The 27,128-nt window shown below is 37.8% G+C and overlaps 4 protein-coding genes across 7 annotated transcripts in view; 1 reads left to right on the plus strand and 3 right to left on the minus strand.

The window, feature by feature from the left end:
• Nucleotides 1-878: 878 nt before the first annotated feature.
• Nucleotides 879-5,334, minus strand: LOC128607948 (chymotrypsin-like elastase family member 2A). 2 transcript variants are annotated; one of them, XM_053625245.1, is made up of 8 exons: nucleotides 5,289-5,334; nucleotides 3,216-3,304; nucleotides 2,961-3,058; nucleotides 2,694-2,816; nucleotides 2,381-2,517; nucleotides 2,107-2,252; nucleotides 1,120-1,272; nucleotides 879-937 (listed from the first exon to the last, which is right to left on the minus strand). In XM_053625245.1, exons 1-8 carry the CDS (start codon nucleotides 5,323-5,325, stop codon nucleotides 920-922), a joined length of 801 nt encoding a protein of 266 aa, XP_053481220.1. In that variant the 5' UTR covers nucleotides 5,326-5,334; the 3' UTR covers nucleotides 879-919. The 2 variants fall into 2 exon arrangements, with proteins under 2 accessions (XP_053481220.1, XP_053481219.1); XM_053625244.1 differs by having other exon boundaries at nucleotides 2,694-2,819.
• A 1,883-nt stretch (nucleotides 5,335-7,217) lies between these two features.
• Nucleotides 7,218-9,856, plus strand: LOC128607947 (chymotrypsin-like elastase family member 2A). The gene is made up of 8 exons (XM_053625243.1): nucleotides 7,218-7,283; nucleotides 7,434-7,522; nucleotides 7,639-7,736; nucleotides 8,351-8,473; nucleotides 8,772-8,908; nucleotides 9,143-9,288; nucleotides 9,512-9,664; nucleotides 9,773-9,856. Exons 1-8 carry the CDS (start codon nucleotides 7,244-7,246, stop codon nucleotides 9,788-9,790), a joined length of 804 nt encoding a protein of 267 aa, XP_053481218.1. The 5' UTR covers nucleotides 7,218-7,243; the 3' UTR covers nucleotides 9,791-9,856.
• Nucleotides 9,857-11,462: 1,606 nt separating this feature from the next.
• On the minus strand, nucleotides 11,463-19,893 carry alas2 (aminolevulinate, delta-, synthase 2). Of its 2 annotated transcripts, XM_053625249.1 has the most exons (12): nucleotides 19,758-19,893; nucleotides 17,887-18,048; nucleotides 17,046-17,138; nucleotides 16,496-16,678; nucleotides 16,246-16,323; nucleotides 15,913-16,135; nucleotides 15,553-15,737; nucleotides 14,973-15,152; nucleotides 14,218-14,382; nucleotides 13,848-14,116; nucleotides 12,870-13,032; nucleotides 11,463-12,610 (listed from the first exon to the last, which is right to left on the minus strand). In XM_053625249.1, exons 1-12 carry the CDS (start codon nucleotides 19,876-19,878, stop codon nucleotides 12,444-12,446), a joined length of 1,989 nt encoding a protein of 662 aa, XP_053481224.1. In that variant the 5' UTR covers nucleotides 19,879-19,893; the 3' UTR covers nucleotides 11,463-12,443. The 2 variants fall into 2 exon arrangements, with proteins under 2 accessions (XP_053481224.1, XP_053481225.1); XM_053625250.1 differs by lacking the exon at nucleotides 17,046-17,138.
• Nucleotides 19,894-21,830: 1,937 nt separating this feature from the next.
• Nucleotides 21,831-27,128, minus strand: part of itpr3 (inositol 1,4,5-trisphosphate receptor, type 3) — a 35,649-nt gene continuing 30,351 nt past the window's right edge. For both annotated transcript variants that reach the window (XM_053625246.1, XM_053625247.1), the window contains 8 exons: nucleotides 26,604-26,768; nucleotides 26,281-26,470; nucleotides 24,411-24,482; nucleotides 24,184-24,302; nucleotides 23,889-24,054; nucleotides 23,522-23,682; nucleotides 23,194-23,355; nucleotides 21,831-22,495 (listed from right to left, as the gene is read on the minus strand). In XM_053625246.1, the coding sequence (XP_053481221.1) occupies nucleotides 22,388-22,495; nucleotides 23,194-23,355; nucleotides 23,522-23,682; nucleotides 23,889-24,054; nucleotides 24,184-24,302; nucleotides 24,411-24,482; nucleotides 26,281-26,470; nucleotides 26,604-26,768 (1,143 nt within the window). In that variant the 3' untranslated portion in view covers nucleotides 21,831-22,387. The remainder of the gene's footprint in view (nucleotides 22,496-23,193; nucleotides 23,356-23,521; nucleotides 23,683-23,888; nucleotides 24,055-24,183; nucleotides 24,303-24,410; nucleotides 24,483-26,280; nucleotides 26,471-26,603; nucleotides 26,769-27,128) is intronic.

Below are 27,128 nucleotides of genomic sequence, written 5' to 3' on the forward strand. Positions count from 1 at the left end.
ATATATATATATATATATATATATATATATATATATATATATATATATATATATATATATACTTTTTAGTATTGAAGTGCGCAGGTTTGAATCTAACCATGTTGTCCGACTTCGACTATACTGTATATTGGTAATTTATCCATTAATCGGTTAGACTAAGCTATTTGGATACACAGAGAAATGAAATGTAAATTTTCTTATACTTGAATTTATTAGTATTATTGTTGTTGTTTCTGTCGTTGTTGTTGTGAATTTGTACTAATTTAGATAGTGAGTTTAGTTTTTAAATAAATAATAACAATAAGATTTAAAAAAATTACATTTATTATTAGGCTATTTATTATCCTTAAATTATTCTAAAGCTAATCCTTTTTGCAATATTTGTAGAATATCTATCAAAATATTTTAATTGTAGAAAAGTCATGAAATAAAAGAATATTTTAAAACAATTTTAAAAGAAACCTTTTACCAAATCATTCTAGAAGGACTATTTTTCAGAAATATTTAGTTGGTGTTTTGTAGATCAGACTGTTCTAGTCTACTAAAAGACTTATAATATAATAATATCTCAAACAAATTATTGCTGTATTTGATACTAGACCAGATAATCAGTTCAATATTATAAGATTTGTGAGCATAAAACTAACAAATCTTTGACAAACTCAGCTTTATAAACCAACCTGAGAGTCAGGCAAAAAAAAAAAATTTTTTAAAAATGCTGAGCTACAGAAAATGTGTTTTGATTACATGAAGTCGAGATTTCTTTTCTAATGGCTCACTAACTCTTTCATGGAAGTGCATATTGTGTTGATTGATTTTTGATACGTACAATTTGTCATTAGCAATTGTGGGAAAAACTGAAGAAAGAAGACAAGCAATGCGAATATACATATTTTATTTGCCCATGAAGCACATCAGTTTAATTTCTGGTCATTACCTAGAAAGGAAAAAGAATTGATTACTCTTTGACCTGAGATAAGCACCAGAAACTCTTTGCAGAAACTGCACAGAGTTGCTAAGTGAACATATAAACACACATCTAACTGTGTATACAGTGTTAGCAAGTGTATAGAAGACTGCTGTATAAGATATAAATGTGTAAGATGTTGGTACACCCACATTGTTGATCCAGGGGATGTAGGCGGACACACGGGTGAAAACGGAAGGCTTCTTGTAATAGTTGCAGCCCATACTGGAGCCAAAGCTTACCACACCATAAACTATCCAGGCACCATCAGATCTCTGACAGTTCAGAGGGCCACCAGAGTCACCCTGTACAAAGTCATTACAAGCAAGGGTGAGTGTGCAAGTGTAGGTGTGTTCCCACTTTCTGTACTATGACCTGCAGAAATAATTACTATACAGTGTTGCTTGTGGTTACAGTAAGACCTTGGCATTACACTCTTAAAAAAGGCTTCTTCAAATGTTTTTGTTGTTGTTGTATAATTAAGGGTTTAACTATTTCTAAGGGTTCTAGTTTTGAACCATTTCTAATATGTAAACACTCTGTTGTCGGGTTCTACATATAACTTGTAAGGGTTTCCTCAGAGACACTGAAGAGTACTTACAGACCATTTTTTAAAAGTATGGTACAAGTTATTTGCCTTAGACTTTCTCTGTATTCCAACAACTACTATATCTTACACTTGTTTCTATGTAGCAAATTGCTCATGCAGCAAGTTTATCACTATCAGTTCTTTCAGAACCTCTGGGTTTAACTCTGAGTTGCTTTGAAATAAAGCATATGCCAAGAAATCTGGAGGTGTAGACTTGTCCTGCATATAGCTGATGAACCAGAGAATAGCATGTGTCAGCATGGCAATTGTATTCACAGCATTAATGCGTATGTCAAATCAATATGTTTAAATGGATTACACTTTTACATTACATTTGCAGAATTTGGCCTTATCCTGAGGGACTTATAAAAGTGCTTTGTCATTTTGATGCATGATCTCATTATATCTTGACGGATGATGGGTCAAGTCAAGCCATGCCTAAGGCTCGAAGGTAAAATGGTGTAGAGCGGGGTGCATCCTTGTTCGTGTGTAGTAATATGAGAGGTATAATGCAGCATTGAAGAAAGGGAACACAAAACAATGCACTTACATTGCAGCTAGCCAGCTGACCATCTCCTCCAGCACACACCATTTGCTCAGTGACCAGAGTGCTCCACCAGTCAGGCTTACTGCAAGTAGCATGGCTGACTATGGGGAGCATAGCCTGCTGCAGGGCATCTGCAAGGGGGCCTCCAGCTGGAAAAAGAGAGAGAACGAGAGATAGAAAAACAAATAACATAATGATTTTTGGGTTTATTGTTGACTCCTGAAAGAACTCAGGATTATTTTGTAGAGATGAATAGTTGTTGCAGAGTTCTACTCACTCCAAAGACGGCCCCAGCCAGTGACATAGCAGGGGGTGTCGCCGGGCAGCACCAGTCCATCCTCAGGCAAACAGGCAGGCATGATAATGTCAGAAAGCTGCACACGGCTCTGCAGCTTGATCAAGGCAATGTCATTCCTGAAATATGAGGAGGCACAAACAACCGTAAAAAAGAAAACAAGGTAAAGATGCCTTAACATGACATCAAAATGCCAAACAAAACTGTCACATATGAATACTGAAATACTGAAGAACAGTGTGTTACTCAGCAGTGTTACTCTGAAGCTTACTGAAACTATATTTAAAACACTAACCTGATTCTCTGAGAGTCCCATTGCTCATGGACAAAGATCCTCTCAACATCCATTGCAATGGAGCCCTTCTCATTGGCAGTGTTCAGGCTGTGCTTGCCCAGATACACTCTGTACGTTCGACTGCTACTGGACCACATACATCAAGTTTAGTAGGGTTTAGTATATCTGCTTAGTATCGTGCATTTTTTTTGTGACATTATATCAGCTCTGTTTGTTATAAAACATAGTTCACCATTGAAATAAAAGTAATGAAAAGAGGTCTCTTACCTGATGCAGTGAGCCGCAGTAAGAACCCATTGGTCTGCAATCAGGGTTCCTCCACAGGTGTGGTAGTAGCTTGAGCCACTCTTGTACTGGAGAGAGATCTGCAAAATAACAAGGAATTAGCAAACATGAGAAATTTACAGGTTATCCAGGTCAATACACAAAAAATGTAAGGTCATTTCTAATCTATCGTTTGGTTCCAAAACATGCAATACACACTAAAATGTAATGAAACATTGATGAAAATGTGCACAGTACCTGCCAGGGCCAGCTGTTGGCTCTAACATCATCACCTCCAACTACCCTGCTCACAATGGGTGGGAAGGTGGGCCGCCCACATCCATAGGCTGTTAAACACACACACACACACACACACACACACACACACACACACACACACACACAATTTATATGTAATATACCCACACTGATGTATATACTCAAAAAGAACGTGAAATGCTTTCACATTTTCCTCTTAATAATTACTTAAAGTTGTTGTCAGAAATTATTTAACTACAACCAGGGTGGTGGGAAATGTATTAATGTACTAATTCATGTAGTACTTTATATCATAAAATAGTGCTGTAGAATTATTGAATATGAGTGATCAGAAGCTGTTTTCTATCTTCTGAGGTAATTTTCTATAACAGCAGCTCTGACTGTAGTGCTGGCTGCACAGCAAACTACAGGTTTATATTAATGCATTCACTCTAATGCATTGCAGGGATTTTTTATTATTACTTCAAGAGAGAAAAAAAGAGAGGCTGATGAGAAAAATATGTTTATAGCTGCTATAATTTAAGTGATAATAGGAACTAACTTGTTTAATGGATGTTCGACAACATTAAATGTAACTATATAACAGATTTTTTTTTATTAATGATGAAGTAGCTACAAGAAAATAGCACAAGCATTGAAAATGTCCATTTCCACCATTAGGGCAATAATTAAGAAGTTCCTGTCAACTGGAAGTGTTATGAATCAATCTGGAATAGGACGTGCATCTATATTGTCTCAGTGCCCTGCGAAGAGAATGGTTCAAATGGCCAAAAAAATCTCCAAGGATCACAACTGGAAAATTGCAGAAGTTAGTTTTGTCTTGGGGTCAGAAAGTCTCCAAAACTACAATCTGAAGTCACCTACATCACCACAAGTTGTTTGGAAGGTTTTCAAGAAAAAAGCCTCTACTCTCATCCAAAAACAAACTCAAGTGTTGTGTTTGCCAGACACTACTGGAACTTCAAATGGGATCGGGTTCTATGGTCAGATGAAACCAAAATAGAGCTTTTTGGCAAGAAACACGAGAGGTGGTTTTGGCGCACACAGAGAGGGAGCCATATGGAAAAGTTCCTCATGCTCACGGTTAAATATGATGGTGGCTCTTTAATGTTTTGGGGCTGGTTTTCTGCCAGAGGACATGGACATTTTGTTAGGATACATGGCATCATGGACTCTATCAAATATCAACATATATTAAATGAAAACCTGACTGCCTCTGCCGGAAAGCTTAAAACTGGCCGTGGTTGGATCTTCCAGCAGGACAATGCTCCAAAACATACATCAAAATCAACACAAAAATGGTTTACTGTCCACAAAATCAAGGTCCTGCCATGGCCATCCCAGTCCCCTGACTTGAAACCCATAGAAAACTTGTGGGTGAACTGAAGAGGAGAGTCCACCAGCGTGGATCTTGAAATTTGAAGGATCTGGAGATATTCTGTATGGTAAATTGTCTGCACTTATATAGTGATTTTTAACCTTAACGGTTCTATAAAGCACTTTACACTGTGTCTCATTCACCCATTCATACACACACTCACACACCAATGGCAGCAGTGCTGCCATGCAAGGCACTAGCCTGCCATCGGGAGCAACTTGGGGATCAGTGTCTTGCCCAAAGACACTTTGGCATGGAGGAATGGTCTCAGATGCCTTGCCATGTATTCTCCAACCTCATCAGGCATTATAGAGAAGACTCAGAGCTGTTATCTTGGCAAAGGGAGGTAGCAAAAAGTATTGACTAAAAGAGTGACAATAATGGCACACATATATTTAACAAAGATATATATATTTTTTATAAACCTGTGGTTTGTTTGCAGTTGTTTGATATCCATGAGACCAGAGTATTTTTGTGATTTTTTTAAACAAAAGCTGAAAAGGAATATATATATATAGGGCCCTGTATTTATATAAATTTTTCTCTCTATCTCAGGCATACGCTGAAACATAATGTAACATGTTTAAACATAATTTAAAATAACTTAAAGCCTAAATGTTTAGAAATAATAAACATTAGGAATGTTATTAGCTTGAAATCAAAGTTCCTCTTACCACCAACAATGAACAAAGCCAAGATCAAGAGCTTCATGGTGAATGTACAGTAGCTGCTGCAAGTTTGCACTTTATATATATAATCACACAATCCTAAGAATTTTAGCTCCACCTACCTTGTTGTTTCTGCCCATGAATGATATGTTTAATTTTGTAGATAACTGTCTTAAAATACTTGGATTATCTTTATCTGTACACTTAACCTGTGAATTTCACAGCGGATACCAAGAAATCTTACATGGTTTATATGAATAAGCTCAAAACGTTTTCATACAACAACATTTCCGTAATCAAAAGAGATATGTGTACGCATATGTACTAAAAATACAAGCATACAATTGGTGCCCTCCACTAATATTGGCACCCTTGGTAAATATGAGCAAAGAAGGCTGTGAAAATTTGTCTTAATTGTTTAACCTTTTGTTCTAAAAATTCACGAAAATACTCTGCTCTCATGGATTTGAAACAATTACAAACAAAACACAGGTTTCTACAATATATATATATATATATATATATATATATATATATATATATATATATATATATATATATAAATTTGTTAAATATAGGTGTGTAACAATTATTGGCACCGTTTTAGTCAATACTTTGTGCTACCTCCCTTTGCCAAGATAACAGCTCTGAGTCTTCTCCTATAATGCCTGATGAGGTTGGAGAATACATGGCAAGGGATCTGAGACCATTCCTCCATACAGAATCTCTCCAGATCCTTCAAATTTTGAGGCCACGCTGGTGGACTCTCCTCTTCAGTTCACCCCATGGGTTTTCTATGGGTTTCAAGTCAGGGGACTGGGATGGCCATGGCAGGACCTCGATTTTGTGGTTAGTAAACCATTTTTGTGTTGATTTTGATTTATGTTTTGGATCATTGTCCTGCTGGAAGATCCAACCACGGCCCATTTTAAGCTGTCTGGCAGAGGTAGTCAGGTTTTCATTTAATATCTGTTGATATTTGATAGAATCCACGATGCCATGTATCCTAACAAAATGTCCAGATCCTCTGGCAGAAAAACAGACCCAAAACATTAAAGAGTCACCATCATATTTAACTGTGGGCATGAGGTACTTTTCCATATGGCTACCTCTCTGTGTGTGCCAAAACCACCTCTGGTGTTTATTGCCAAAAGCTCTATTTTGGTTTCATCTGACCATAAAACCCAATCCCATATGAAGTTCCAGTAGTGTCTGGCAAACACAATGCTTGAGTTTGTTTTTAGATGAGAGTAGAGGCTTTTTTCTTGAAACCCTTCAAAACAATTTGCTCAACAACCTATTGCCGCACATCACAGCTATATACCTTGGTCTTACCCATTGTTATGAATGACTAAGGGAATTTGGACTATGTGTTACCACATATTTATATCCTGTTAAATAGGGAGTCATGGTTGAACAATTCCTGTGACTGTTCCTTTTTAAATATCAGTGGGATTATACTTTCTCATATACTTTCTCATATGAATTCATAGGGGTGCAAATAATTGTTGCACACCTATATTTAACAGAGATATTTTTTATAAACCTGTGTTGTGTTTGATATCCACGAGAGCAGAGTATTTTTGTGAAGTATTTTTTTTAACAAAATATCAAAAGGTTAAGAATAAAGGCCATTTTCATAGCCGTCTTTGCTCATATTTACCGAGGGTTCCAGTATTAGTGGAGGGCACTGTACATTGTTTTACTTAATGTAGGTCCATAAGCATGAGTTAAATGCATCAGTGAGGTGGATTTTGTGGACACCCAAGGTGTGAAAAAACTGCAGGTCTAACAGATGTTAGCTGGGAGCTATTTTCTGATTAGATATGTCAGTTCAAGGTGAATCCTGCTAAGCTGCTTTTATTTGAATTTCCACACAACTTTCCCAGCAGTCCAGTTCCCATGTTGTTCCAAAGTATTTAAACCCCAGGTAGAAGTTGAAAAGAGTGGAAGATGCAAACATGATGAAATTTCTGGTCCTAGCTGTCCTAGTTGTTGGAGGTAAGAATCTTTCTGTTGATTCTAAGCTGTATACAGACCTGCATGTCCTCAGGATTTCTCTCATACTGTCTATTGTACTGCTACAATAGACAATATATCTCAGTGCTCTTTTGTAAAATGTGATTTTCAATGAGGATTTGTCTTCCTCAGCTTATGGGTGTGGTCTGCCCACCTTCCCGCCCATTGTAAAGAGGGTTGTGGGTGGTGAGGATGTCCGTCCCCACAGCTGGCCCTGGCAGGTGAACCGCATATTTATACTGCCTACAGTTTTAATAATACAGTCTATACTACTTTACATCCTTAAGTGATTTTTCATGCTACTGTACATTTAATACTCCCTTCTTTGTTTCCACAGATCTCCCTGCAGTATACCAGCAGTGGTAACTGGTACCACACCTGTGGAGGAACTCTGATCTCTGACCAGTGGGTTCTGACTGCTGCTCACTGCATCAGGTAAGCATAGTGTCATGCCTGACAGAATACTACTTTACCACAGTACTCTAATTAAAGCTGATGTTGGACTTAAAATTTCAACATGGAGTTTTGCTCCCTGTTAAAATTCTCCATTGAAATTCTGGTAATAAGAAACACTAAGATGCAAATATGTGGAGTTAGAGGTTCCTGTTTGCTCTATTGTTGATTGGAGATCATAAGATTAAGTCCCGACAATGATGCAGCCATCTATGGCAGCAAAATTTGTAAGAGGGATGGTGTACATTCTCTCCCTTGTCAATCACAGTGCCACTAGTTAATTATAGGCACCTGTGGGCTCATGTATCACTGTATGAGCAGCAGTTTCAAAAGCACTGTATACAGCAACTGTATATAGTTGGCTGGTCTAACGTGTTTCTGAGGAATCATGTTAGCCTTCACCTTCCTCGGTTGGTATCTCTCTTATAATAGGGGAGAGCTGGCTGATGGGTGGGAATTGGAAGGTGACAGTTGGGTGGAAATGGGCGGGTGGTTTGGTGGGTACATGTTAAAAATAATATGTGGAGTTAAAAAATTGTTTTAAAACAGAACATTTCAAATTTCATGACTCAGCTGTATCTTTTGTGGTCGTACAGCAAGAGCAGAACTTACAGAGTTTACCTTGGCAAACACAACCTGAAGTTGGATGAGGATGGTTCTGTGGCAATCCCGGCTAGCAAAATCATCGTCCATGAGAAGTGGAATTCTCTCTTAATCCGGTAATAAAAATGAAATACATAACAGAAAATGTGTAAGTCATCTGTAATGCTGACCTATGACGGCTTTCCCAAAAAATATTTGTCAAATATAAACCTGAAATATATACCAACTTTATCGCAGCTGTTGAGTTTATTATAAAAGCAGATGGAATTACATTAGTTACCAGGACATTCTGTAGCATATTTTACAGTCAACATAGTGTCGCAAATCTAGTAGTTTAATTTGAGAAATACTAGAATCAACTAACATTGACACCTGTTATGAATTGACACCTGTCATATCTCATGTGTGTAACAGTAATGACATCGCCCTGGTGAAGCTGGACACCCCTGTGCCTTTTAGTGAAAACATCACACCTGCATGTCTTCCTGAGGATGGTTACATCTTGGCCCATAATGCTCCCTGCTATGTCACTGGCTGGGGACGAATGAAGAGTGAGCTTTCGGCACAATAATACTGAACATTAGGCTAAACACTGCTACATTAGAAAGGACTTCAGTGTGAAAAAAAAAAGAAAAAAAAATATGTAGAGCTCTCTTTACACTCATTACACTAATCTCCTCCTGTCCTAGCAAGGTTTACTTTGGCTGGAGCTGAGATAATAGCATTCTGTATCTCCACACATTTAGAGATTTGGTTATATCCTTTCTCTTTATCTCTTTCTCTAGCTGGAGGCCCCATTGCAGATATCCTGCAGCAGGCTCTGCTCCCTGTGGTTGACTATGCTACCTGCACTAAATCTGACTGGTGGGGAACTCAAGTTAAGGACACCATGGTCTGTGCTGGAGGAGACGGCATTGTGTCTGGCTGCAATGTAAGTGCTGTCTGTGAAATTCTATAGAAAGGCTAAACCTATAGGACACAGTTGGGATTGGACTTAGGGTTACATTCATGTCACATTATAAAATGAATCTGTTGTTTAGATAATTTATGAGTTCTGAGGCCCTGGAGCTCATTGGAAAGGGACTCCATGTGTTATTTTACTATTTAAATGTTTTGAGTGAGTGTTTAATCTACCTTTGTGTCGTGTGATTTAGGGTGATTCTGGTGGCCCCCTGAACTGTCAGAATGCTGATGGTGCCTGGGAAGTCCATGGTATTGTGAGCTTTGGCTCTGGCCTGAGTTGCAACTACCCGAAGAAGCCCACAGTCTTCACTCAAGTCAGCTCATACACCAGCTGGATCAGCACTGTAAGTTTAGTAACATCCTGCTGATGAGCACTAGAAACGTGTTAGTGTTAGAAAATCATATCAAACAGTTCTGTGTATGAACAAACTTTGTTTTTCCTCTGTTTACAGACCATAGCCAGCAATTAAGGTCAGCTTGGATGACATAAAATCTTTCTCTACATCGCAAAGAATAAAACATCTGTTTGACAGTGATCCTCTGGTTGCATATTTATTTCCTGTACAAAAAGAAACCTTAGAGATTTCAAGTCCATTTCTAGCTTAAAGTACACACCTGTAAGGTGGCTCTCAACCAGTGTTTGAATTACATTGAATCACCTCCAAAAGGGTATTTGACCTCCCTTTGAAAGCAAATAAATGCTGAAGATGTAATAAGAGCTTAAAAATAATTAAATAATAAATACATAAATAAATAAAGAATAGCTATATTATTAATAGAAATACCCCTCATCATACATCCCATCTCTCCCCAGTCTCTGCTGTGGTATTTGTACAAGGAACAACTCTTACTGTTGCTTACATTTAACATAAAATATGGTGGATGTAGTTTTAGTTTCCATGAACCCTTAGATGTGGAGCTAATTTAGTGCCAAATTCTTACAAATAAACAGAATATGCTCTATTATGTACAGTATATATCTATATTTAATTTACATGCCTTGCAAATTAAAAATGCAAAATCTGCTGTACATTTCTTTCAAACTTACAAATATAAAATGTATACGGCTGGTTTAAACGCAGCAGAAATAATACGTTTAGGTCTTATAAAATTAAAAATCTTGACAGATAAATAAAGTATGGGAGGTTTGGGGTTGGACTAATTTATGGCTAGTTTCAATATAGTTTTTTTTTTTGTCAGATCTGGCAACCTGGTAGGAGATAAACATAGCACCTCATAGGCAGTTTTACACTTTCCAAACATGGGGTGAACATGGCAGAGAAAGAGGGAGATGACATAGCTCATAGAATAACATATAAATTTGTGATCCAACAAAAGCATAGCATAACCTCAAGATGTTCTGGAAATATCAATCTATTCTTATAGTATTGCCACATATGATATATATATATATATATATATATATATATATATATATATATATATATATATATATATATATATATATATATATTATATATTATATATATTATATATTATAAAACAATGTCAAACAAGAATGATTTTAATGCTGTCTGGCCAGTCAAAAAAAATAAGGTGGATGGTATTTCTTTTCATTGGTAACACAGAAGGAATACAGTAATCAGTATAAATCAACTAAGTGGAAAAATAAAAACACAAGTCTAAAGCAGAATTCATATTATGTGGAAAAAGATTTTGCATGCCTTGCTTGTGGACCTGAGTAGTGCCATTTGTTTTCCAATCTGTGCAGTATGGTAAGGGTCCAAATGAACAAACTTGTAGAGCAGTGCACTGACCTTAATTGCAAATGACTGTAAAGTACTATTCACCATGAGCCTACAAATTTGGACTTTGGATTTTCTCAAATTGTATATGCAATGTCAAAAAGACAGAGATCCACTAGGAAACACGTAATTAAAAAAAGAAGAAGAAAAAAGCTAGGGCTAGCCTTCCATGTCGGCAGCTGCCATGTGTGATAAGAGAGCATTAGTGGGTGGGTGGGTGATTAGAAGAACATGGGCTTTAAAAATAAAACAGCCCTAGAATACTACTTAAGTGCAGAACAAGAAAAATAAGTTGTCCGACATGTCAGTCTTGATGGTTTTAAAAATGTAGCAGTTCGTTTATAAGAAAGTACTTTCGTGAAGAAGAAAAACATGATTCTAAGAGCGTTGTTATACTTTATTTCTCATAAAACATTGGCCTTATTTCTCATAAAACATTATCTGAAGAAGCAAAGTAGATTGATGCTGTATATTCCTGAGGTCATTATGCACACTCCTGCCTAAATGCAGTACCAAATTAGTAAAGTTAATGTGATAACAGGTGCATCACAGTGTTTAAGTTGTAGCTAAGGTGGACTATAGTTCTCAGCTATCACAAAGGTTCTGCTGTTTAAAAGGACTCTGCAGCCTACAATCCAAGAGTGAATCAGTGAATGTATGTTGCTGATATCCAAATTGAGCTAGTTTTTAGACATCTAACAAAGTACATTGGAATATACATGTCATTTGGAAAATTTGAGAAAATAATGATTAGCTGGTTAGCAAACAAACTAGTGTCTGTTATTAATGTGTAGTGCAGTTAAATGGTAAATTCCAATTGAAATACACCAATCTGATCTCATGAGAACCTAAAATTTGATTAAGGTGATGTGGTTGGATTTCATTTGATTTCATGTGAGTTGTAAGAAAAGGTACGACTCCCAGCCCTGCCCTTTGAGCTACAGCTATTACATTCAAATTCAAGTATAATGCATAAGAGACTTAGATGTGGCTTTATACAGAGAGATTTAGTACAGGACTATGCATGAACTATAACTGATGAAAGGAATGTGAATAAAAATATTATATAAAATAATTAAAAAAAAATTAAGTATGTCAATATGTTTTAATAGTTTCCATTAAAAGTGCCCATGTGCAGGTTTTGTAATATGCAGAGGGGACACAGAAATAATATTCCATAATACGGTATATAATCCAAAAGCACCAAAGCCAGTACTAATGATGTAACTGCAGAAGGCAGCAGTATGTATGATAGTGTAAAAGGAGATATCTCAGCAGTTATGATTTTTTTCTTTATTATTGATGTCAGCTGGTTACATTGAATGTTGCTTTCCATCTCTCTTCTCTTTCATTTTTCTTACTGTGCTGCAACTGTAATATATCTTGGTTCCATGTTGCCAAAGTAACTTTTCTCCCACTCGCTCATGAGATCAAAGTAGAGGGGGCGGTCACAGAAAGTGCAGGAGGCTGTTGCAGGGGCATTGAGAGGCAGTCCAACTTCCTGCCATACATCCACCAATTTCTCTGTCAAATAAAAGTGGACAAAACCAATAAATAAATAATTTAATTCATTGCAAACTCAAATAATTTTTAGTCTGGTGTGAATCATTGTCATTTAAATCTGTCCCTTTCGACCAGGGGTGTCCAATCTTATCCGCAATGGGCAGTGTGGGTGCAGGTTTTCATTCCAACCAAGCAGGAGCTACACCTGAATCCACCTGATTAATCAGATGATATTGGCTTTCAATAGCTAATGTATTTCATGACTAACTGTCTCACTCACCCACAAAATAGTCCATCATGATCGGGTTGTGGAAAGGGGATGGTGCCAAACGCAGCAACTCTTCTCCGCGTGGCACAGTCGGGTAGTTTATCGCCTGTACATAGATGCTGTGTCTCTCCAGCAGAATGTCACACACCTTGGAGTTTTTCTCTGCATTTCCAACCTGTGATATTAATTAAAGCAAGTTTAGTTTAAGCATAATTTCATGGTCATGCCTTTTGTTGCCATTTGTCATTTTAATACAATTCAAGTAAAATGTTCTTTTTATATCACTTTTAACAATTGATATTATCTCAAAGCAGCCTTACAGAAATGCAGATGTAGATTTAGATCCCTAATGAGCAAGCCAGGGGAAACAGTGGTGAGTAAAACACCCTGAGACAACATGAAGAAGAAACCTTGAGGGGAACCAGGCCCAAAAGGAAACAACAGATAGAAGTAACACTACGTAACATTGCAGGGCACCACACACACACACATACACACACACACGAGCACACACACACATTCACATACTGTATGTGCAATTTAGTGTTGCTGCCTCCTTGTTTCAAACATGGGCTTGTCCATGTTATCTCTATGTCCGCTCCCAAAAAGGGTAGGTGGACTGGCTGCACTAATTTGCCCCTAGAGTGTTTTCCTGCCTCATGCCCAGTGTTCCAGTGATAGGCACTGAATCCAACCTAGCTCTGACATAAAGAGATAAAGATAAAGCAGTTACTGAAGATGAATGAATGAGTGAATGATGGTATACATACAGTATTACACAAGAGCAAGCCCAGAATGTATAATACAAAGGCCTGGGTCAAACCATTAATTTTTGATCAAAAGACCTATTCTAAAAAAAGGAAAATGTGGGCAGGACTGTGGATATGAGAATCTCCATAGTAAAAACAACAATGGATGATACACTTTTGTCCTAACTTAAATGTAGTGGTAATGATTATAGTTTTTGCAGTCAGATACGGTGGCACTAACCCGTATGGGGATAATGTGGCTTGGGCAATTGATGACAGGCAGACCAGCATCCAACAAAAGCTGCCTCATGTGTTTGACATTCCTCTGGTGAGCTCGGCGCAGAGCCTGACCCTCTGAGCTCATCAGAACCCGTACAGACTCCAGAGCTCCAGCAAGCACCATGGGAGGCAGTGAGGTGGTAAAGATGAAGCCTGCTGCATAGGATCGCACTGTGTCCACCAGCGCAGCAGTGCTGGCTATGTAGCCCCCTACACACCCAAATGCCTTACCTGCGCACAGGCAAGAAGTCAAAATGAAAATGAAATGGAATTTACTTTTCATAGTAAAAAAAAAAAAAAAAAAAGGAAAATAAATATTAAGCCTTTCTTACCCAGTGTACCAGAGACAATATCAATCTTGTGCATGATGCCATCTCTCTCACCAACCCCCGCTCCATGTTGTCCATACAAGCCTACTGCATGAACCTCATCCACAAAGGTGAGAGCACCATATTTGTGTGCAACATCACACAGCTCCTCCAGGGGGCAGATAGCCCCTAAGATTAAAAAAAAAAAGTGTGTTCAACTGAATGGATAAAGTAGGTGTTTATTTAAATGCAAGTCTGTCCTTGAGACATTTTCTGTATTGACTTATTGGTATTTGTACTTGGTCTTGGTCTTAGGCATTCCACTTGCAAAATATGGTCTTGGCCTTGACTGACAGTTTGTAAAAAATAATGTTTGTGTTGACCTCTAGTGGTAACCAAATTATTGAACAAAATCTATTGTCCAGAATGATTTTACATGATTTTACTCTAGGTCATTCTTGAGAGAATTTGGAAATTTGGTCTGGCATATATGAAATGAAACTAAAGGTCTGACCTTAAAAAGGATCTGATCACTTCAATCTCAATTTTGACTCGGTCTTACTTTTAATTTTCTCACTTTTAATTTTCAATCTCACTCAATCTTCACTTGTCTTCACCTCATTATGCCTCGGCCTTGACTTTTTTCAGCCACTCCTGGATTTGCACTTGTCTAGGACTTGACAGTGGTGTCTTTGACAACAGCCCTACCAGGTGAATTTCTCACTATAGCAGTTTGTAATTTTTTACAGAATAAAATATACAGAATAAAATTCACTCACCATCCATGGAGTGCACTGTCTCAAATGCCACGATCTTAGGTGTCCTTGGATCAGAACGACTGAGCAGCTCTTCTAGATGTCCTGCATCATTGTGACGGAAGATGAAACGCTTGGCTCCACTGTTCCTGATGCCCTGAATCATAGAGGCATGGTTCCCCATGTCTGAATAGATCTCACAGCCTAAACAGATATATGTTAGATAACAATTATATGTTATTTATGAGACAACTAAATAAAACATAACAGATAACTTTAATATATTGTCATCACTGGGGGAAAAAAATAAATCTCTTTTAGGTACAGTTTGTTTCTAAGTTTCTATGGCTATAATAATTATATTATATTAAAGATACATTAGAAATAATAGATTTAACTACTTTTTGTACTTTCCTGACCCAAACCTGATCTCCTCCATGAGCCAGAACAGTTGCTCAGCTTTGCCTAATTTACTTGCCAAATCATGATGCACACATAGATTTCTATTGCAGTTGCAGCAGAGAAAAAGTATGCAAAATGCTCCTTTATGTCAACAAAAATGTCTGTCTGAGAATGGAAATGTATCTAGTGTCTCAATGACTACCTGGAAGCATTTTTGCCAGAGTGAAGAGGGTGGAATCATTGGCCACAAAGCATGAGGAGAAGACAAGGGCTGCGTCTTTTTGGTGAAGAAGAGCCAGTTCTTTCTCAAGAGCCACATGGTAGTAACTTGTCCCAGAGATATTCCTAGTGCCACCTGCTCCTGCACCATGTTTTTCCAAAATGTCGCTGAGATACAGGTCACATATGCACATTGTTTACATGTATATTTTAATCATAAATTAGCTATACACCTGTGCTAAACTGAGCAGCTACATAAAAAAACATGCTCTTAGAGTTCATTACTATGAATTACTACTGTATGCTTTTAGATTCTTATCAGAAACCTCTGTTAGGAGCTGACCATATTGCTTTAATGACACGTGGATGGCGACTCATGCCCAAGTAGTCGTTGCTGCACCAAACAGACACCTGTGAGCCAAAGCGTCCTGGAACAGAGTAATCTTCAGCAAAGGGATAAACATCTGCAAACCGATTCACCGTCTTAAAGACACGGTAGGTGTGGTCATTCCTCTTCTCAATAATCTTCTGGGTGAAGAAGTCATCATAGTCAAAACTGGATCCAACTGAGTGTAAAGAAAAAGGAAATAAATATCTTCACAAACTAACAATAGCACAATTGGACATACTTATGGCATTATATTAGTTGCTTGAACAAACTATGATATGCACAAACCAATGTTGTCCTTGAGAAGGTGGGATGGGAAAGATGACTGAAGGCCCTGTAAGCCACTAAACACAGAGCTGAGCGTTCCTGCAGATATGGGAGAAGAACAAGAATGACAGATATGTATGCAAATATAAATAAATAAATGTATTGCAAATCAAGTATGCTATTATTACATTACATCTGCTTTGTGGTTCAACATATCATATTCAGTAAAATGCAGACTGAAATCATTGCAGTGTAAAAGCAGCAGTTTTACCTGAAGTCACTTCCTCCTCTGAAATAGGAGGCAGCGCTGAGTGGACATCCTCCTGAACCTGAGGGCTGGCTTTAACTAGTCCAATCTTAGAGGAGACAAAGGGGCAGGCCTTGGTCATGGACACAGCAACCTGAGCAGCAGATGTAGCCAAGGAGCGTTTGGCTTCCTTATGCGGTGACAGGTCTATACAGAAAAGAACTTCTGACATGAGTCAACTATAGATTTGAACAAAATAAACAGAATTTACTGTATGTAAAATACGCAATGTAACCGTAAAATGATTTTTCAAAAGCACTGAGGTTAAAAGTCTTTACTTTCAAAGTAATTCTCTAAATTATGAAATGTAAAATATAATTTCCAAAGGGGTAGAGATAATCGAAGAAGAAGAAGATGAAGAAGATGAAGAAGAAGAAGAAGAAGAAGAAGAAGAAGAAGAAGAAGAAGAAGTTTAGGTATGCAGTTTTAGATATTACATTATTACATACAGTTCTCTCGTTTGTCATCCTTTTTTCCTAAATAAATTTATCAAATTTATCTTGTAACTTATCACCTTTTGCGGTCATATTTAAGTCATTAGACTTTGAAGAGCACTTCAGAGGAGGTCTACTTGAAACTTCTTTTAGGGAAATAGTATGGTAGGGTTCTAAAATATAAGAGACAAATAGAGTAGTAGTAGACCTAGTAGTAGTAGTAGTAGTAGTAGAGAAGCAGTAGCTAAATTAAGTAGTAAAGTACTTAAGTAGTCATTAAGTAGTCCACCAGCACTATCATAAAGGGTAACATTTAGTGTTTTACAGCTAGTTTGAATTTCGTGTTAGAAGAAAATAAATAATAGTTATAATTTATATCCAGGCTAGTTGTTGTTTTAGTTGTTGCTAGGTGTAGATTAGATTTAGCCTCTATAGCTAAACAGAAAACATTTAGTCTATGAAAAAGCAGTATTTTGTACGGTATAAAGCATGTGATTACAAAATAATCAAAGTTTTCTAATGTTAGCAAATAACATGTCAGAATGTTCCTCCAAACAAGCATGGTTAGCATATAAGCAGAGATCAGTGTCCGGGAATTAGCTAGTATCGTGTGCGCGCAACCACTGTGCGCTTTAGTGCGTTGTTTGTTGTTGCGCGCGCCCGAGTACATAGCGCGCAATATGTCTTAATTAATTATCTTGTAGGCCCAAGATTCAGTTTTTCATAGTGAATGCGCAAAGTAAAGATCCTTTAGGAAACTAAGAACCATGAACTATATAAAATAATAATAATAATAATAATAATAATAATAATAATAATAATAATAATAATAATAATAATCTATGAGTGCAGATACTAGGCTAGTAATATATTGTGCATGTGCCAATGGCATGCTCTATGAATGACAGCAATATATAATACCTTTTTCATCCGGACTCTGAGTGGACTGTACGGTGATCCGGCGGACAATGATGGGGCACCGGTCAGCCATACCCAGAAATCCCCCGACATGTCTCAGCGCCGGACCCGGAGAGGACTTTAGGAATGGACAGCGATGCAGAAAGGCAGACATGACTTCAACAGCTGACGGAAGAAGAATGAGAAGAGTCCTTTATATTTAGCAACACACTGAGGGGGACACAACAAAACCCTTGACGGAAAAAAATAGATTGCAATTCCTTTTAATTCTTTGTAGCACCAATAAAATGCTTCTTCTATCTTGTATCGTTGAAATACCATATTTGGCAGCTTCCTTTCTAGAACTTATTTTCATGTCCTTAATTATTTTTGAAGAAGAGGAAGAACTGTTCATTTTTTATTTAATTGTTTATTTGTTTGGCATAAAGACGTTAATGTTATAAATATATTATATTTAAACCACTTTAAACCACAGTAATACGTTTTACATTAAATTGCTCAATTAATTAGTCTATTTATTTATTTACCAAAATTGTTCCATGGTGACCTAGTACTTTAATTCCGAACATTTTTATTAGGTTTGAGCAAAAACAAACAAACACTGAGAGTGATTTTTTGTGTTAATCATCTAAGTTAATGTCCACCACCCTTAAAAAAGGCACACTTTCCATGTAATGCTGTTACATGAAGTAATTCTGAGGCTGTTTCTGACTGTGCCTGTCTCTGCGGGTGTGGTGTGTAAGCGCCCATTTATCAGCCTCGCACACGCTCGCGCTGTCCTTCACTCCCAGTGCTGAACAGTGTCAGATAGACGTCACAGCGCCGATAACTAGCACCTCACGTTCTGTATGATCAACTCGAAATAAAGGATTCATTGCCTCAATAATACTAGGAATTTGCAATAAACACTCTAGCTGATCATTTTTCTATCTAATTTATAGTGATAGGCTTTTCCCCCTCGTAATTTCAAACCTAAGTAACCTTTGTTGGAGTACAGTTTATGGGCATAGAGGTCTCAAAATTAAAAATTAGTGGAAATGACGGTAGAAGGTATTTCAAACAGAGATCAGATAGGGAAAAACATAATTAGGTGATGAAATGCGTAAGATATGTGTAGATGGTTCAGTGTCGTTCAGCAAAACAATACAACATAAATAAATAAAATACAGGCCTAGCTTGTACATATGCAGCTTTGTCTGTGAATGTTGATATCCTCTCAATATAAAAACTGCACCTATTAATTATTTCATTGCTTAAATATACTGTCTGGTAGCAGCCCTTTACAGTCTTGTTGGTTTAAAAAAAAAAAAAAGATAAAATGCTCTGTTACTGTGCTTCAGTGTTGTGGTTTTAAGTCATCACCTATCAAGCTGCCACATCAGATAAGAAACATAACCATAACAAGGGAACTGAGTAGCTTATTTATTTTGCCTGTATATTTACTAATACTTGTACTAATACAACAACAACAACAACAATAATAATAATAATAATAATAATAATAATAATACCTATTATTACTTTTTACATAACACTTTTCATTTTCAAAGAGTTTTACATATAAATGAATCGAATATATGTATTGTATGTATGGGTTTTGCATATATATTTAGGCATACAGTTACAACATTCAATTCTATAAGTATGCAATAAGTTATGTGTATTATATTTTTAGCCTATACTGAATGTAGGCTTTATATGTAGAGATAGAAAAAAAATTGTACGTAAACGGGGCGTTTTGTACAAGACCTACTTTTATTGTATTTTTTAAGGAGACTTTATACTCTACACTCGCCATAGACAGCCTATAAGAATCATATTTACAGAAAATGTGCATACTGTGCACTATATCAAGACAGTGTGTAATGTCCTACCTGTTGACCTGCACTGAGGACGAACGTCTGAACAATAGCAAATGCGACAGTTCACTAAACCGAGTGTGTAGGGGATTGAGCGCAATAAGCGCAGTTTCTGGGTCCGCCCTTTCAGCAACATACGCTGTACTACCCAGAGGCGTAGCGGAAGGTGGGGAGGTGTTTGGGGCTCTATACAAAAGAGAGACTTAAAGGCATTTTTATGACAGTTACAAATGTTTATTCAGATGGTTAATATGCTGTGTCAAATAGCATGTTTTGCACAGTAATTGCGCAAACTACACTGATGTCTATAAAGGTTTAACGGCCAAAAGTCATGATTACTCTTCCTCCCTTAACTTGTTTAATCACGTATTGGATTATCCCGTTTCTCCTTAAAAGCTAAACTGAACATAGTACAAGTGGAGAAAGATAAAGGTACATCTGTTGTTATAAAGTGTCATTCCCACTTATTTCTAGCATGTTACTTTAACAATTTTCAATGGAACTGTCATAAAGGTATTTTATGACATGGAGGCTTAGTGATTAGCAGGTTAGGGGTTCAATTCCCACCTCCTCCATGAGTTTGCAAGTCCTCCAGGTTTCCTCCCCTAGTCCAAAGACATCCGTTGTAGACTGATTGGCATCACTAAATTGTTCGTAGTGGGTGAATGGGTTTGTGATTGTGGCCTGCAGTGGGTTGACATCCCATCCAGTCCCTCCCCCGCTTTGTGCCCCGTGTGCCCCAGGACAGGCTCCAGGTTCCCCTGCAACCCTGTTTAGGATAAATGGTACAGAAAATGGATGGGTTGACAGATTCATTCATTCATTCATCTTCAGTATCCTGGTCAGGGTCAATGGGTTCAGCGCCTATAGGAAGAACACTGGGCACAAGGCAAATTCACCCCGTTGGGACATCGCAGGGCACCATGAACAAACATTCATCTCAACATCTATGGGCAATTTAGTGTAGCCAGTCCACCCACCTGCAACTTTTTGGACAGGGGGTCGAAATTGGAGAACCCAGTGGAAACCCACACAAACAGAGACCATGCAAAACTCCACACAGACAGTGATTTCATTTAGCATTTTCCCTCATCCCGATGCTTCCTGGGATAGGCTCCAGGTTCCCCGTGACCCTGAAATGGAGTAAGCGGTAGAAGATGGATGGATGGATGGATGGATCTCCAAGCCGTACCTTTACTTCATTCTCTATATCAAATCAAATGTTGAATGAGCCTTGTAGTCAGGGATGGATTACTCACCTGTACTACTGGGCAAATGCCCAGGGGCCCTATCGGCCACCATCATCCAGGCCTGAGGGTGCTTCTCATTTCTTATTCGTGTATCCTTGTTTCCTTTTCTCACTTCCTTTCCTTGTGTCTTAGCTCCACCCCTTAGGATGCAAGGGAAGGATGCTGAATGGTTGACATCGATCGATTTCCGGGTCACGGGTTGGAGGAACGGAGGAGTGAGGAAATGAGGAAGCATCAATTTGAGTATTGAGAAGCACCCCTGGTCACACACAATACATAGAACACAAGACAATGAATGTGAATTACAAAATTTGTAATCAATGAGCAGTCATTTATTTGCCAAGTGTTTTTTTTATCCTGGTGTTAGATTAGCAAATGAAAGAAAAGCCCAACACAGATAACCGTAAAGCCACACTAAGTATCCCAATGAAAAGAAAACTTTCCAGAGAACATTCAGTCTGTTAAAGTTTGTGAGGTAAAAAAGCAAGAAAGAAGCCAGCTCCCTATGGTAACCCAGCCTTCTGCATAGCACTGAGGTCAGTCAAATACTTATAATGTACATGTAGCAATGTATGCATATTATTTTTCACGTCTTGAGTTGCAGGATGGGGCTAGTTAGAGGGGTCCTACATAAGTTCCTGCCCATGGGCACAGGTTTTACTAATCAATCCCTGTTATAGTATTTAGAGAAATTCAGCCACAACCACAATTCATGCTGATAGTAGTCTACCTTACCCTATGTAAGCTGTGCTATGCTTACACTGAAATGCAATGTAGCCTATATAAATTTTTACATTTCTGAAGTACAGTTGAACAAGATTCAGCCATGACACACAGATTTGACATTTGGTTTTATTGAATTCTTCATGTTTATAGACTGCTTCTACCACCTGCGATCTAAAAATGGAATTCATGTAAATAATTTTGTAGATATAAAAAGAAAAGGGAAACATCTTAATCTCAAATACATAATTAAATAACTATGTACATTATGTAATTTGTACCACTACCGTCTCTCATGACTCCTATTCATGTGGTTAAATAGACACACCACAGAAGGATAAGATCAGATGATTGTTGCAGCATTAGGCACTTTCACAACTAGTAGAGTTAGCACATCCGTATAAGTTAATTAATAAAATTACACCAAAATATATTACAAATGATACATTTTCCCTTTAAAATATGATTAAAAAAAAAAAATTGAGGATGCTAAATTCTTTTCCCATAAACCATAAAAGCCAGTCATAAGTATAACATTCTGTGGCATTCAGGGCTAGTTTTGAATGAAACCTGACTGCATTAATGCATACATTCAAAAACATTATCAAGTCAGTAAAATCCACAATTCAGATCTGAATTGTGATGAGCTGGTAGAGGTAACAATGCACAGCATCAAGTCTTGTAGTTTCCTCCAGCAGCACTAGGGGGCAATCCAGCATTAGAACCAGTTTGGACATCCACAAAGCCCATCCTCTGCCTCCGTTTCCTCTGCTCTGTCATCTGCACACAAAAAACACACCAGCGCTAATAGCAAACACTAAGGTATTTAACAGAACTTGATTCACTCACTTAAGTATTTTGCAACAGTGATTGCAATTAAGCTACAAAGGTAAATAAGGGCAAATAAACAAAGACTCAAAAGTGAACTCTACTGTAAACACTGATATCAATACAGACAACAGCTATAATGGTAGGGAAAAAATACAAAAGCAGAAAATATACTGTAATACATAAAATAGGGTTCCTAAGATGAGCTCATTATTGGATGAATAGGAAGTCATTACTCTTCATTAAATAAAAGCATACGGAGAAATAACCTAATTCCACTTCTGTTGAAAAAAGTTCGTCTCTCGATGTACATGTAAAATTAACTGTGAAAACAAAGTGCTTCATGCTCTACACATTATGGGTCTGTGCACCACAACATTTGTAAGTAACCCTATAAAAAGCATTTGTTTCCTCCCAATTTTTACATCTCCAATTCCCACTCATCTCATGACAGCTGCCAGTCTGGAAGAGTGAAGGCTATTACATGCTTCCTCCATGACCCATGAAGCTAGCCACCATATCTTTTCAGGTGCACATGCAATGTTACAGTACAGCTAAACTCACTTAGAGAAGAACTTTTAATGCCCTCGTCTGTATGAATGGTAAACATTTTAAGTGTTGTGCCAATGGTTAGCGGTTATTTGCCTCACCTGTTCTTTCAGCTCTGCTAACTGGCCAGTGAGGTGTGTAACAACTTTCATGGTGGCCGAGAGTTTGTCCTGTAGGATCCTCATCTCATTCTGCTCCCCTTCCCCTTCGGTCACGACCAGAGACATGGCCTGCATGCGTGGGAACCAATCCAGATTCTTGTTCTACAGACAAATGACAGGACACTTTGCTTAATCGTGTCTTCAAAAACAATTAGTGCCGTTTCTTTCACGTTTAATAAAACCTTTTTAGCTTACTTGAATTTGACTAAATATCATGGAATCATAGCTACATTTAATCATCCAATATTCAAGCAACTGAATAATTCACCTTGATCATATGGGCCACATAGCTCTCTGGGCCAGTGTAGTCAGTTTTGTTCTTCTCTCGCACCAGTACAATGAAATAAAGGTAGTTCCAGATGTTGTGCTCTAATTTAATGTGCTCCTCAAAAGACACAGTCTTATTGTCGAACTTGTCCCTCTCAAGACCTATTGGCAAAAAAAAATGAAACCACAACAGTCAAAAAGGCCTAAAGCTAAAGCAATTGGACACAGATGCTTTTCAGAGGACTTCCAGTGAAGAAGTTTTATCAGTAGTCTTACATTAGATTACAGACTTTTCACAGGATACATGGTTCTGTGCTTCCCAGCCACAACAGACTGGAAATACTGGTCTCTCATTATTAAGCTCTTACCGCAAATGAAGCAGGTGGTCTTCAGGATCTCCTCTTTCTTCTGCTTCTCACTACGCAGGTCAGCGAAGGTGTCAATAATCACACCAAAGATCAAGTTCAGTACAATGATGATGACAATAAAGTAGAAGAGAAGATCGTATACCACACGTGCAGGAAACAGAGGCTCCTATACAGTAAATATAAGAAATCTTTAGTTGCTTTTTGCATAAGCTAATGCCAAATTAGTTCTTCTGTGCAATATATTCCTTTAATGTGATACATTTGTGTGTTTAAGGGCATGCATTTGCCTTCTCACATTTTTTGAGGGCTTGCGCAAGACATCTCCTACACCTCCTCCATTTCGTAGGCCGTGATTCAGAACAGTGACTATACACATTAACAATGTGTCACATGCTCGCTCAGCGTTGTCTTCTTCTGCAAGATCATTTTAAGTCAGAGATTGGAGTTGACTGGAACCTTTGGGTCATTCTTCAAGCTTACATTGCAAAATGTTTGACTGAGTGCAGTAAGTAAAAGACTAACCTTCTGATGTTGCTATAAGTCCAGTCTCTTCATTGCAGTCCACACCATCTGCAGTGCAGCTCCCCTCAGAATCTAAATTAAGAACAATCCATCAGGAAGCTAGACAAAGACTGTCACAAGATTTTAAAATCACTCTTCATTAATTGATTATAAATTCATTGACTATGTGACTTGATATCACAATTTGGGCTAATGTATTCCCCCTAAAATTTGGTCAAAGCCAATTCTTTGTCTCCTCTATTGCACAATTGGTACCACTCTGGGAGGATGAAAGACAACACATGCTTCCTCCAATACACATAAAGCCAGCTGCCACATCTTTTTGCTGCTCATACAGACATAGGTCAGCTGAACTGATAGTCCAGGGCCACTCAGCTTTCCACACAAAGAGCCAGTTATGCTCTCTGAGACTCCCAGCCACAGATATAGTAGATGGCAAAAGTATTCAACGCCCCTGGAAGTTATCAGATTTCAACAAATGATAACAATTTTGGAAGAAATTAATTATATAAGTCAAAATTAATTATTGGTCAGTAGGTATTTCAAAAACAAATTTCAAAAACTGAAAAATGCTGCTTGCAGAAGTATTCAAACCCACAGATTCCAGAAGCTCTAGATGAAAGATGTTGTATTAACAAGGACCCAAGTGACTTATAATTGGCTTTCACATGGAAATATTTTTTTAAAAAAAGCTTCCATTTTCTGAACAAAAAAGCACCCCAGTTGAACGGCCATTGAAGAGACAGTCTGAAGGAAAGGAGTGAAAATGAAGACTAAGGAGCATTTTAAGATGAGATCAAATGAAAGCTATGCCAATAAAATTTAATAATTTAGGAATAGGGTGTAAAATTAGTTATGAGGAGGTTACACATCCCAGTAAGCACTTTTTGAATCAATAGTGAAGAAGTGGAAGCTGCATCACACCACCCAAGCACTAGACGATGCCCTCCCTCAAAACTCGGAGCAAAAGACAAAACAGAGACTGATGAGGGAAGCCTCAGTGAGGCCAAAAGTCACTCTGAAGGAGTTACAGAATGCATGAGAGTGGAGTGAAGGTGCACCAGATAACCATTTCATTACAGCTCTACATAATTGAGGACTGTAAGGGAGAAAGAAATTGTTTCTCAAGAAGAGCCACATGAAGGCACAAAAATGACAAAGTGAAGATGTTTTGTTTTTACTCTATAATGAGACCAAGATCGAGATACTGTAATTGGGCAAGTTTCAAAGCTCTATGTGTGGTGCAAACCTAAGGCAGGACAGAGTTCAATTAATACCATCCCTACAGTAAAATATGGTGGTGGCAGCATCATGCTCTGGGAACAATCATCCTCAGAACCTTCTTCTTGTCAAAACTGAAGGGAGTATGGTTGGAGCCAAATACATGAGGATATTACAAGACAACTTGCTTCAGTCTGCTTGGAAAAAACTTCAGCTTTCTGCAGGATAATGGTCCCACAAGGCCAAAGCAACACAGGAGTGGTTAAAAACAAAAATGTTCATGTTTAAGGTGGCCAAGACAAGTCAACATCTGAATCCCAGAATTAGTGGGACTGTTTGAAAACTGCAGTCAACAAACATCATCCAAGAAACCTGAAAAAAACTGTGGCAAAAATCACTCCCAAACAGTGTAAAAAGCTGATAGGACCCTACCCCAAAATACTTTAAACCTGTTATATCAGCAAAAGGTGGTTTTACCTATTGTTAGTTTGAATAAATTTAATACTTATGCAAACAGTTTCAGGGTTTTTTTTTTTTTTTAAAGATCTGCTAACAAATAAGGATCAATTACATATCCCCCTGAGAGATTTTCTTGTTCTCATTTACAACTTTCACTAGCTCTATAAGCTTTTTTCAAAACCAAGCATACCTGCATCAGTGGAACGTAAATGATCCACCTCCATGATGAAGTCATCCCTGAGGCACAGAAAGCCCACAATGGAGAAGAGGTAGACCAGGATGATGGCCAACACTGCAGTCAGAAGAATGGAGCGTCCATTACGCGTCACACTCTTGATGACATTGAAAAGGGTTTCCTCACGGTAGATCAGGTCAAATAACTGGAAAGGTTTGAATTGTGTAAAGTACATAATTTAGTCTTTCAAATCATTTTACTCTAAGCGTGCAAGGTCAGCACAGAAACCAGAAGATTTGACACATCAACTGCTGTCAGAAATGAAATGATATATTTACCATTAGGCTGTAGAAGAGTTCATGGACAAATAGCCCTAGTGTGCAGGTGAACACATAGCACAGATGGTACAGGAACTCTACATCCATCACCATGGCTTTGTAACCCATGATAAATGTACCATTATTACCCACAAAGCTCACAACGTACACAATCTTATTGAGGAGCTGTGTAACAGCAACGGGAGAGAAGACAGACAGAGAACAAATTGCAAGGTTAACAGAAATCAATCAATCACAATATAGAACCAAAGCATGTGGGCACCTGACCATCAAACCCATACAGGAGTCTTCCCCAAACTGTTGCAACAAGTTTGGAAGCACAAAATTGCCTAGAATGTCTTTTCATTCTGTAGCATTAAGAAGCATTCTGTAGCATTTCCCTTCAGTGGAAGTAAATATCCTAGCCCAAACCTGCTCCAACATGAAATTGTTGTAAAAATATTATTTTATTCAGAATAAGATCAATAATTAGATTACTTCTGCCCATGTAAACGTAGTCAGTGCCAAATTTCACTAATGTCGTTT

The sequence above is a fragment of the Ictalurus furcatus genome, chromosome 5 (assembly GCF_023375685.1).
Source record: "Ictalurus furcatus strain D&B chromosome 5, Billie_1.0, whole genome shotgun sequence".
Lineage (NCBI taxonomy): Eukaryota > Metazoa > Chordata > Actinopteri > Siluriformes > Ictaluridae > Ictalurus > Ictalurus furcatus.

Bases quoted from the DNA above. Each gene is read 5' to 3' on its own strand.
- LOC128607947 (XM_053625243.1), top strand. From the start codon at position 7,244: ATGATGAAATTTCTGGTCCTAGCTGTCCTAGTTGTTGGAG. The intron at 8,474-8,771 runs GTAATAAAAATG...TGTGTGTAACAG, and splicing joins TGGAATTCTCTCTTAATCCG to TAATGACATCGCCCTGGTGA. The intron at 8,909-9,142 runs GTGAGCTTTCGG...CTCTTTCTCTAG, and splicing joins TGGCTGGGGACGAATGAAGA to CTGGAGGCCCCATTGCAGAT.
- LOC128607948 (XM_053625244.1), bottom strand. From the start codon at position 5,325: ATGAAGCTCTTGATCTTGGCTTTGTTCATTGTTGGTG. The intron at 2,820-2,960 runs GTAAGAGACCTC...TATGTGGTCCAG, and splicing joins ACTGCGGCTCACTGCATCAG to TAGCAGTCGAACGTACAGAG. The intron at 1,273-2,106 runs GTAAGTGCATTG...GACTTTGTACAG, and splicing joins GTCAGCTGGCTAGCTGCAAT to GGTGACTCTGGTGGCCCTCT.
- alas2 (XM_053625249.1), bottom strand. From the start codon at position 19,878: ATGTTGCTGAAAGGGCGGACCCAGAAACTGCGCTTATTGCGCTCAATC. The intron at 14,117-14,217 runs GTAAGAAAGGCT...GCCTGTGCGCAG, and splicing joins TATTGTCTCTGGTACACTGG to GTAAGGCATTTGGGTGTGTA. The intron at 13,033-13,847 runs GTTAGTGCCACC...TTAATATCACAG, and splicing joins GCCACATTATCCCCATACGG to GTTGGAAATGCAGAGAAAAA.